Source organism: Chanos chanos, chromosome 8, assembly GCF_902362185.1.
Source record: "Chanos chanos chromosome 8, fChaCha1.1, whole genome shotgun sequence".
Taxonomy (NCBI): Eukaryota; Metazoa; Chordata; class Actinopteri; order Gonorynchiformes; family Chanidae; genus Chanos; species Chanos chanos.
The window spans coordinates 28,033,740-28,046,560 of record NC_044502.1 but is presented as its reverse complement, the minus strand read 5'-3'; the positions used below and the strand labels follow the sequence as shown (position 1 = coordinate 28,046,560).

At 39.4% G+C, this 12,821-nt stretch overlaps 1 protein-coding gene across 2 annotated transcripts in view; it reads right to left on the bottom strand.

The window, feature by feature from the left end:
* pcxa (pyruvate carboxylase a) overlaps positions 1–12,821 on the bottom strand; it is a 94,753-nt gene that overhangs the window by 68,439 nt on the left and 13,493 nt on the right. For both annotated transcript variants that reach the window (XM_030781260.1, XM_030781261.1), the window contains one exon: positions 3,373–3,491. In XM_030781260.1, the coding sequence (XP_030637120.1) occupies positions 3,373–3,491 (119 nt within the window). The remainder of the gene's footprint in view (positions 1–3,372; positions 3,492–12,821) is intronic.

Genomic DNA, 12,821 nt, shown 5'->3' with positions numbered 1-12,821 from the left:
TTCTTTGTTCTGCATGACTACTGATTTTCCGATTTCAAGAGGTCTACCATTAATAAGTGAAACAAATTTTACTTTTGTTTTACCAGTTGTATAAAGATTTAGAGAATAAAGATAAAGTCTCTTTTTCGCTGTGACTAATGCTTCAAAGAGGAACTTCGACTCATACTTAGAAATCTTGAGCTTATTTATACCCCCAGAGAAGCACAGAGCGGGGTCTAATTTAATCTGCCGGTAGATGACTTCCAGTGGTAACAAGGTTATCAGAGTCCAGCGCTTACGAAAATGGGATGAATTCCATGTATACACGTAGGTGGCCTAGCATCAGTTTCTGGCAATGTTCACAGATGTCTGAGTTGACAGTTCTTGTGAGAAATCTGTTCTTTTTTGGGGAATTGGGTTCTATGAAAAACCTCAGCTGAACTCTGCCATTTGTGAAGCATGTGAACATATTCTGACATGTTGGGTCCACTGTTCAGGATCTTTGATTGGGAAGAAGCCTGAGGTATCTGGATTTGACTGGACTCCAGAGGTCTTAGAGATGATTTTTCTTCCTGATAATTGTCTAATGGATTCTGATGGGGCTGAAGATAGTTTGGTAAATCATACGTGACAGTGACAGAGGTGTTAATGGAGGGGGGGGGGGACGCCATAAATATTCAAAATAAATCACGATTTTGAAGGTAGTTCTGTTACCAGAGCTCTTACCAAGGGGTCATTTGTCCGTTAGAAATTACCAAGACCAATTTGGAGCAATCAGGATCTTTTTCTTATGCCAGCTACAGTAAAAAAAATGTAATAGGTCCAATCTTGGCTGTGCCAAATGGGAGCTGAAAGGTAGGGAGAAGTACTCTGCTTGAGAATCAGACAAATTGTATGCCCAGCGTGCACGGCAAGAGAGAAAAGGGGATTTTTGTTCCCCTGACAGACTTGCCTGTTGAGAGGTTTTGCAGAGAACAAAAACAGGTGCTCAGTTTGGTCTTGACTTTAGAAAAAATAGGGATTTGTGGCTACCAGAATACAGCATTGAACATAATTATCGAACGAATGAATGTAATCTAGAATCACAGTACATAATTACTAATAATTTCAACTTTTCGTCGCAATGACAAGAAAACTGATCACACTGTGCACCAAACAGTGGCACTAAAGAGGCCTGATAGCAGGGACAGTGCTGTCTCGTCCTGTCAGAGTGATGTAGTTCTATTGTCTGTAAAGACTGGGAGGGGGAGTGAGGAAAGCGAGCGTGTTTGTCTGGGACCATGGTGTGAACGGTCTTCAACTCTTTTTACATTTGCGAAAACAGAAACATTTTTGGGGGGGGGGGGGGGGGGGGTTGTTGTTTTGTTTTTGTCCCCCCGCCACCCCCCGCCCCCGAGTCCTGTGTAGGATCTGAATCTATTTGAGGAAACCAGGCCCAAAGCCCCTCCATTCTGACGAGATGGAGAAGGAATTAGGAGATAATCCTGTCAAACACCTGCTCTGTGTCCAAAGCAAAAAAAAAAAAAGCCAGGCAGAGGAGCTACACAGTTTGAGGCGATGAATCAGTCTGATTAAGCGTATGCTAAGCTTGCCGCTTGCCCTTTCAGCAAACCCATGTGGTCCCCTGTCGATTCATTTCTCTATAACAAGGTTCTAGTCCATTTGTCAGGATTTATACATTATATATATATATATATATATATATATTACATATGTATTATATATGAGATTTTCAAAAGGACAAAAGCTCAAACAGTTTCTGCCTTTTTCTTGAAAATGAGAGAGATCAGGGCTGTTGTATGTTTCAGTGAATTCATTTGGCAAACGTCTATTGTAAAAATACATACATAAATAAATAATTTATATGAAATAGAGCATGAAGAAATTCAAGCAGAACAAGCACTCCAAACAAAAAGGTGAGGCCTCTCACAGTAATCAAGTCTACCACAGATCCATGTGGAAGACATTTCATAATTCATAAAACAAAAAGCCAGTAGTCATGATATCTCTCATAGGGTAAGAATCTTACACCATTTCTTCTTGACTGAAGACAGACAACCCATTCTTTTCGCCCTCGACCTCATCAAAAATTTCCTGTTACCTTGATGTAATACTTACAACAGGTTGTGATTTCAGTCAGATAAATGTATTCACACTTGATGGATCGAAAACTTTTATGCCCTTCACAGCCTATACGTTAACTGGAAATTAAAGGACCGAAAGTCTTTAAACTCTTCGTCTAAATAAATATATGAGCATATTCTCGGAATCAGCTCTTAATTAAATATGGAAGTGACAGAAGAATTTTGGATTTCAAGGACAAGCTGCAAACAGGCTGCAGTGTGTGAAGGGGTGGGGGGGGGGGGGGGATCAGGGCGGCTCTTAGCACTACCTTAATATGCTGTGACCAACTGAAGGTCATTTCTCAGACAGATAAAGAGAAATGGGGAGAGAGAGAGAGAGAGAGAGACAGAAAGATGGGAACATACAAATACAAATCAGCTTCTTCATGCCTTTCATACCTTTTCAAGAAGGCTAAAAGTATAAATAGCTGTAAACTCTGTGCTGATTCAAATGTCAGAGATGTCAAATCACCTGGAAGACGAAACTGACTTACACACAGTCTTATCTTTTTTCCCCCCCTCTAGCTCTGCAACATTACTTCCACATTACCAGGGAGATACATTTTTATTTAGGGGTTTGAATTGTTTCTTTATATTACTTGTTTGTTTCTGTTTTCTTCCTTTCTGTTTTATTGTTCTTAGCTTTCTCTTGATCTCTGACTCTGTCACCTAGTTTTGTCTCCTCCGTTTCATTCTACCCACCCCCCCCCCCCACACACACACACACACACACACACACACTCTTAAAAAAAAAAAAAAAAAAAAGTGAAACTTTGGTCTCTTCCACCAACAAGCTTTTGACATGATCTGATCACTTGTCTTGATTGCTGTAGACTCTGCGATCTGTCAGATGATTCATATGAGCCAATGATTCAATCCAAAGCTAACACTCCGATTACTCATCTTATAATACCAGCCTAACAGCGCTGCAGGAAAAATGGCAAAAACTGCCACATGACAGGATGAAAATGCGTCACCCAGTGCCAAGCTGGTTTATTCTTTACCCTCAATGTGTTTTCCAAGAACTTACAAAAAAAAATTCTCAGACTATAGTTTCAGTCAAAGAAGGAACAAAAATGATGGCAAAAAAAGGCATCATTACAACAAATGCAACAACAACAAATAACAGGTTAGGAGTGGTAAACAGTAACTGAAAATCAGTGAGGTGTGTGTTGTCAATGTGGGAATAGAATCAGAAATGCAGGAATGACAACCTGTGAGTATGTATAGTTGTGTGTGTGTGTATATGTGTGTGATGGCTGTCACTCACTCAGTGATCTCCTCGGTAACCGTGTGTTCCACCTGCAGTCGGGAGTTGACCTCGATGAAATAGTGCTTTCCATGCTTGTCCACCAGAAACTCCACTGTCCCGGCATTTTCATAGCCAACCTGTGAGAGGTCAGAGAGATGACCGTCAGGTGAGGCCTCACAAACACACACACACACAGAGCAAGAGAATGGAGAGATGACAGTCAGGTAAGGCCTCACACACACTCACACACACAGCAAGAGGACGGAGATAGGCCTGTAACAATTATTTCATAATTGTTTAACTGCAATTTTTTGACGTGATCACAATTTCTTTGTTCTTTGTTATATATATAAAACATATATATATAAAAAAAAGGATGTTATGTTTTCGGTGTGGTTTGTTGGTTGGTTTGTTTGTTTGTTTGTTTGTCTGTTTGTCAGCAGGATTACAGGAAATTTGGTTAACACTTTCGTTAACATTGCGTGATAAGGCGAAAATGAAATGAATTTGTCGCACATGCGCAAACCTGTCATAATTACAGTGAATGGTGTGCCCTGACTACTAGTGATAGGAAGTTCAGATCTTTTTACTGACTCAGATCTTTGAATCGTGTTCGGTAAAATGAATGTAGCTTCAAGTCATTCGTTCATTTCGTTCATTGGAACTAGTGTGGCGATGTAGCTGTCATCTGAGTGATGACAGAAGAGAGCAAGAGCACAGTTCCTAAACACTGAGAGAAATATGGTTTGCTTCATTTGTTAAAGTATAATACACAAGTTCACTTTTGTTAAGCTCTTAGACAACCTTTTGGACCATAGCCTATTGAGTTATTCAGTTGAACTGACTGATTACCTAAGTTCAACAGTCAAAGTCAAAATCTTTATTGTCATATGCACAGTTAAAACAAGTTTCCCCACACAATGAAATTCTTACTTTGCCTTCCACTCTGAACGCTGTTTATCAAATAAACACCAGGTATAAAAAAGGAGAGATAAAGGAAAACAATAAAAATATCCAAAGAACACTATGTACAATATGTTCAATTGCCTGTGCGAGAGCGCTGTGCTCATGAATAAAAATATCATTCTATTCATTCAATGATAGCTATTCACTTCAGCCCTCCTGGTCATTGAGGACCCGTAGTGTATAAACTCGCTCCATCGGAAAGGCAAATTAAACATCCATTCAGTATCTACATTACACACAGCTAGCGAGCTAGCTACAGAAATGTTCTGGTTGACCAGCTAATGTTAGCAAGCCCTCCTCACCAGTGATAATACCACTGGTCATGTTACTGCTGTGACCATGTGAATAATGAACGAAAGACTCAGACCTGAAGACCCATAGTTAGTCGTGAGTCGTGAACGAATCGGTCGTTCCTCCACTGAAAATGCGTGGCGGTCATGTGACAAGTGAACAAGATACCCAGGACCCGAAGACCCGTACGAATCACGAATCACTCACTTAGGCGACTTGTTACTCCAGAATCATACAACAGATTAGTTCAAAATGAACAAATCGTTCATGAACAACACATCACTAGTGACTACACATACAGCAAACCATAACAGCCACCTGAAACATCACTGTAGAAACAAAGCAGTGGGTATGTAGGAAACAGGCAATGTCTAAGTTATCCTTACTGTTTTTTTCTAAGACGATATGACCAAGTTTAAAGCTTATTGCGGGCTAGTATAACACGCGCATAATCACTAATCGTTTCTTACAATAAATTGGCTTTCACAATCATACATTCTGACTTTTTTGTTCTAACGGTTTTGGAAATATATCCAGACAGTGGTTTTGGCTGCAGATTTGAATATCTTAGAAGAATGGACTGTTGGCCTTGGCGGATGTCTGCGCTCTGAGTGTCCTAGTTTTTTAATGAGATGGGTCAAAGCATGGTCACACTTCTGTTTGCATCTATCAAACACGTTTCCAATGTCCGCATGCACCCTGTAGCACGACAGAACAGTGGGCATCCTATCCCACCCGCCCGCACTGATTTGGAGTTGCAAAGTCAAGACAGCTTTCGAACGTTAAAAATCTAAACAGAGTTGGGCAGTTTCGTGAGAGGCCGTGTTGTACCTTTGAGAAATGCCCATAACCAAACGCGTATCAGTTTAAAGTTTTCACTGGAGTTTTCATTTAGTGCTTGTTAATAAAGAAAGTCACGTTGATCCTGTCAAAAAGTGGGGAGTCTGCAAACCCAGCTGAGTTCAGCTATTCAGAGGCTGTGTATTTGTGTTATTACACTATCTGGGTCACATAACAGTGAAATTACCAAAAGATGCATCCTGGGATTCATTCAAAACTTCAGTTTGTTTGAAAAATAATAAATATATAAATATTCTTCAAATTTGACCAATTTGTTTTTGGGCCAGGCAGCTATAAGCAGCTAAGGAATATTTCCTAAGGACTATGCACACATCAGAACAAATCCAAAGAGAATTTTCATGCAGACAGAGAACTGTCTCTCAATTTCTTTCCATCTGGTGAGAGAGGAAAAAAACAAAACAAAAACAACAAAACAAAACCAAGACTCAACCTATCCGATAGCTTCTCAGCTATCAAGATAAGAAAAGAATGTGTCTGGCGTTTGGATTCTCGCCTTAAACAGAAAGCCCTGTTGGTCCTTGAGCAGGAGAACATGTTCAATAACATATTCAATATTCATGAGTGTTAACCTTCACATGGTGCAGTGGCTGAGGTCAAGATCAGACCACAAACGGAGTTTACGGCGGGGGTGACAGACGCGACTGGGTTAAAGTGGGTTTTTTTTCTGCCCTAGGCCAGGACTCCCACTGAGCAGTTAAAGAGTCTGGGATGCAGAAATCCCCTTTGGTACACGGGTCACGTACGTGTCGCTGAATGAATGCTTAATATTAGAAAAATCCAAAAACTACACCACCAACCCACATGAATTTGTATTAGAGTTTGTCTCACACACTCAAACACACATACACACACACACACACACACACACACGCAGCACAGGCTCCTCTTGCCACTTCACAAAACAAAATCATTGCACAGTGGTTGCACACAGTTAAACTAGCAAACTTTGCAGCTTAGAAGAATATAAAAATCATCCCTTAGCAAAACAAAACAAAACAAACAAACGAGTACACAATCTGCCCAAATGCCAAAACTGCACAGCAGCAACACACACACACACACACACACAATCACAATCCTGCCAGTACAGTAGTCGCAGTTCCTTGCATAGGCTGTGACAAGCATAGGTTGCCATTAACACCTATTAGTGTGGCCCATAATAGCCAGTATTTCGCAGGTTACATTTTTCTCATTAACCTCCATCAGTTTCTGAACTGCCGTGACAGCACTGTCCTTTCGTCACCAAATCCGGGAGTTGGGGTACTGTTGACACTTGACTCTACAGCTACCATGTCACAGGTGAAATACGGGGCACTATCACTCTACCTTCACACAGTGTGGATATTTCCATCTTACAAAGCTAAGTCCCTTAGATGAGGGTTAAACATTACCAGATCAAAACTGTCCTGTCCTTTAACTAAAGTGCCTCGAAGTCAAATGGAAGAATAATGCAACTCATGCTTCACTAGCTGTCATCGTAAATTCTTTGGAGTTGAGAGTTAGCTTTAGCACTGTAGGTTAAGCTACGGCCGCTGCTAATAGGTTTGTAATGGCAGGTTGGACTATGGTAAAAATGGAAGAAAGAAAGCTGCTAGTCTTTTGAGTTTTTGGTTGTTCATAATCAAGGCTCTAGAGACACCCAGAAATGAGTGTGAGGGCTGCCATTGCAAAACCTTTTCTTTCCCACATCAATGTTTGAAAATGCCTAAAATGGTGCAAAGACCATCAGAAGTGGACAATGGACCAACGGAAGAATGTCATCTTCTCTGACGAATCATCCTTCACGCTTTTTCCTTGTTCAGGACGAATTCATGTATGGAGGAAGCCAAAAGAAGCCCTTGACTTTGATTGCCTGATCCCAATCTATAAGCATGGAGGCAGTTCTGTGATGGTTTGGGCTGCAATATCGTGGGATTCTTTTGGTCCTGTGTTAGCACTGCATGGTATGGTTACCTCCAAAAAGTATTTGTCAATTTTGAGTGACCAAATTCACCTAGTGGTCCAAACACTCTTTCCAAATGGTGGTGCCATCTTTCAAGACAATAATATGCCAATTCACACCACTAAAATCGTTAAAGACTGGCAGAGCACAACAGTGAAGTTGAACACTTGGATTGGGTCCCACAATCACCAGATCTTAACATAATCGAAAATCTCTGGTATATTTGAGCAGCAAGTAAGGAGCCACCTCCCTCCACCTCACATCATCTCTGAAAGAGCTGGACCAACTCAATACTAAATAATAAAACTGTTATTTAACAAGGTGTTTCCATTATTTTGCCCAATCCCCGTATGTGCGTGTGGCAATTAACACCGGCTACTTTCCTCACTCCATACTATCCCAACCCTGAATGAACACAGCCCAGAGCATGAGCACAGAAATGAAGTCAACCATGTGGAAATGTTCCTGAAAATCAGACTGCCCACACTGAAGATGTAGGCTACAATAGTGAAACCGCAATCAAAACCACACAACAGACCAAACGATAGACTTGAACACACAGACACACACACACACACACACACACACAGACACACACACATATATATTTAAGGACATCCAGCCATCTTCAATACTATCTAAAGTCAACAAAGATATAGGAAGGACCAATGGCCTGTTGAAGATGCTCCCAAAAAAGTGACCTCTATTTTTTTCCTGTTCCAAAATAAATATTGAGAACTGAATGTAACACAACTGTACAGGTATGCGGAGAAGTGAGAGAATGAATCATAACTTGACACATGGCATTGTATTATTTTCTTACAAGGTGTTTGTGGACACTTCATAACATTATTTATCTGCTTGGCTCAAGCAGAACAGACAGGTAAAAAAAAAAAAAAAAAAATCAAATAAAGGTCCAGTTCTTTTTTTGGTTTTGTTGAGGGGTAAAAAAAAAAAAAAAAAAAAAAAAAAAAAAAATGAAGAGAGACTTCAGTTAAGCAGTGTTGTCTGAGTAAGCAATGTTATCAAAATGGGTTTGAACAGGATATGTCGGAATAACAAACAGTGAGACAAGACTGCAAGAACGACAGAGGACGAGAAAAAGCGGGGAGATTGAGCAGCCAACGCTGGAATTTGTGATAAGAAAATGCTAATGTCGAGAGAGCTGATCCCACAATTCGTGTACAGGAGTTTCAGGGTAGACCTAGCATCACCATGGCAACAGCCGCCTTAAAACAAAATCAATGATTTTGACAGACATGCCACCACCACCAATTGATTCCTTAGCCTTGTATAATTCCCGACACAAAAGCCAATTTTACAACTTTCTACTGGCCTTGCAATTTTCATTCTCCCGAAACAGCATGTCCACAGTCACAATTTTCAGAGCCTTTCAAAACAATAAAATTGACATCCAAATCTAAAATATTCTATTCTTTGTGCTACCTTGTGCCAAGCATTTTGATTTGAACACTTTTTTTCATTTCACAAAGGTAGCCTATACAGAGGGTCTCTAATGAGTGTGCACCTACTTTTCTTTCCTGAGAGAAACTACCAGATAATTCAATTCCTGTGCACCAAACTCTTATAAAGTTAAACAAAAGAAAAAAAGGACGAAGGGAACAAAAGACAAAAATGTCAGAGGGAAAACTGATTGTCCGTACAAATCCATTTGATAACCCTCACACACACACACAGTTCCAATACTCTGTGATAACTATTGTGATGCAGAGAGTTTGAATATCTAAGGAGAGACACAACTTGACCTTAATGAAAATTCTGTTTGTCCTAAGCCTGAGAAAAATCACAGCTCCCAGGGCTAAACAAAGAAGACTCAGTCAATACACAATGTAGACACTTGAGTGTTACAAATGTCTGACTCAGGGTTAAAAGAAAAATAAACTGTGTACTAGAGTGAATGAGAGATATCATTTACACACACACACACACACACACACACCCCTGTACATAAACACTTAAGTGACTTCTGTGGAATTGTTCTGACAGTAAAGGCCAGACCAAAGTCATGAACAGAAGCACAGATTTATTATATAGACAAAGTATACCCACAGTGTGCAGGCAGAATTAGAACAACGCAGCAGCTACATCTTAATCCTAAGCATCTCATTTAATCATTCAATCACACAACAGATTATTAAAGGTTACAATAATATACCAAGCTCTTAACAAGCATATCTCTGTCTATATTTATATACTGTCATGTTACTTATAGCAGTAGATTTCTCGCAAGAAACAATATATATATAAATAACTTGGTAACTGTTTTTCTTCTCTGCACCAGTTTAAAATTTCATTGCAAAAAATGATTTTTGAGAACCATCCCATGGATGCTAACCTGACTCTCACCAAAATCAGGCTGAAAATAATCTCTAGAGATCCACAGCCAAAAATGATCCAATTTATGGTGAACTTTCTTTATATAGCAGCCATTGAAAATAGCCACTTCTGATTGGCTGGCAGATGTCTGTTAACACCGTATAATGGGACACAAGCATTAAAAGGCATGTAAAAATAACAGTAAACAGTAACAGCTGTTTGCTATTGGTTTAAGCCGTTATGTCACCTAGATAAAATTAGAAAAAAAAACAACAACACCATGAGGATTTTGCATGGGAGTGTTATAAGACATACACAACCAGTAGACTCCCTGACTGGACGTTTAGCTATATTTTGGCAATGAAATGATTAATCTTTGAAATGACTCGGAGGGTATTCCACTAAAAACGTGGAGGCTGCGTCTCACATTCACGTAAAAAAAAAAAGTCACTTAAATGCATCTTAAATGCTCAAGAAATTAAACCTCAGTCCCCCCATACAGAGAAATGAAACTTTTTTTTCCAGAAATACTTACTGGCAGAGACTATTTTAGATAAGTACTGTCATGTTTCAAATGTAACTACAGGCTGCTTTAACTGGGGAATATCCACATACTGTTCGAGCCAAGGTCACAGTATGGGGTGGGATAGAATGGCCATTACCGTGACAACAGCGACTGTTTGCTGTTTTATATTTTAATAGTTTAAAATTATAAATGGGCAAAATACACACACAGCCCGCATGGTTACAATCTTTGGTAAGTGGCCTTGCTACAAGCTGGATGATGCCCTCCGTGGCATTCCGATATCGGAAACTCGGCAGAGGAAGATTCTTACCTCTGTCTCATCCATTATTCCCAATATCAGGACACCTTGATATGCATAACCTTATACATCTCCTATGTTTGGAAGGGTCCAATCAAATATTGATGGTGTGGCATTGTGGACTGAAACTTTTCTTTTGTGAACACCTTGTGTAATCATCACTGAAATGAATAAATATCCTTTCTTTGTGAGTTCAGAGCGACACTCAATCTGACATATGGCCCTGTAAATAAGACATCTGTCTGTAATTCCAAAGATGTTCATTAAGTGACTCCACACTTTTCATCTGGTTTGTTTCTGATTTCTATTCAACTGAAATGGCACTACTACAGACAAATTTATCATTTCCAATTTATATATATATATATACACACACACACACACACACATATATATATGTATGTATATATATACACACATACATATATATATATATACACACACACACACACACACACACACACATACATATATATATATATATATATATATATATATATGTATATATGTGTGTGTGTGTGTGTGTGTGTGTGTGTGTGTGTGTGATATATATACACACACACACACACACACACACACACACACACACACACACACACACACACATATATATATATATATATATAGATAGATAGATAGATAGATAGATAGATAGATATTACACACACACACACCTACTTATTTATTTACATTACACGCTAGGGGCTGCGCAGAGTACTCGAGCAGTTACATCAAGTCCGGAGTTTCTACATTATGGTCGAGTATTCGCTAATCGCCTGATGCTAGATCTCATGTGCACTCAGTTTTCACTTAGAGCCCTTGGTAAACAAGAGGAACGATGGCGACAGCATAAAAGGGTGAATCGATGGGTTGTTTTTTTTTTTTACTTTAGTGTTGTATTTCACTGTGCAAATTTTCTTTCCCGGATTTCTCAAGGCTGGCTCTAACATCGAGTGAGTCTGTCATATAGTAGACTAGGCTACTAACGGGGCTAAACAAATTAATATTGTTAAGAGATAGATGCAAACAAATGTGACTAATTTCATTTTTAAGCCGGTTAGGTTTACTAATGATGACCAGGCAAAAAAACAGCCGCTATATCTAAACACTTTAAGAACATTCAGAAATAATTGTGCGTTCTTAAATTTACTCGGGTTTAACCCGCTATAATGAGCACAACATTCTTTGTTGACTCCGTTTTCTATCTTGGGCTACTTTAGAAAGTTGGTAACAATAACGTTAAAATATCGTCAGTATCAGCCATACTTCACCATTGCGTAAGGTAAGTGTTATCCTCAGATCATATCGTTAATTTTATGCTTTGCCCTATGCGCTGAGACCAACCGCATTATAGTTGCGTAGTCTTTTAATTGATGCAGCAGCACCCCCAGCCCCGCCCCGCACCGAATACTCGAGGTTTTCAGGAAACGAGAACTCGAGCTGTAAAATTATGTACTCGTGCAACCCTAATATGTGTGTGTGTGTGTGTGTGTGTGTGTGTATACATACATATATACACTCACACACACACACATTTCTTTTGTGCGTGTGTGATAAAATCATATCTCTCAACTATAGCTAGAAATATCCATCTATACATTAGATATATTAGAGAAAGACTGTGATTATGTTTGAGTACAAACACAGACAGTTGAACACTCAAAGAAACAACACCAAAACAGCAGTGCGTAGCAGAGACAGACAGCGACTGGAGACACCCACACACATAACACAGAATATATTAAAGGATGTCACAGGCCATGAAATCTCCCAGTCGTGCCTGCCATAAAATCAGGATATCTGCAAGATCAATAAACTCTGGGAAAATTTCCAGAATATTTCAGCATATTGACAAATGCAATGCACACAGACACACACACACACACACACACACCAGCTTTGTCCTTAGCAGCATTCTGATAACTTGCTTCCAGTCGATAAAATGAGTCTCTTTTCTGACTGACTGACTTCAGTTACACCTCTAATCACTTTAGAGTCTGTCAGTTCTCCTCCTGTCCTCTGGATAATATGAACCCACAAGACAGTGCTAATCGATTAGATAGACTTAATCTTATAGATAGGTTATCACTTCAACGACAGTATTCTACGTCAAAAAATCAATTAAAAGAAATCAGTTTTTATGGTCAGAAAATGAAGTTCCTTACAGAGTGCCAGTCATTTTAATGTAGAGGCTATTTTTACAAACACAGATAAAAGGCCGGTGCAAGGAGTGGGAAGAGAGAAAA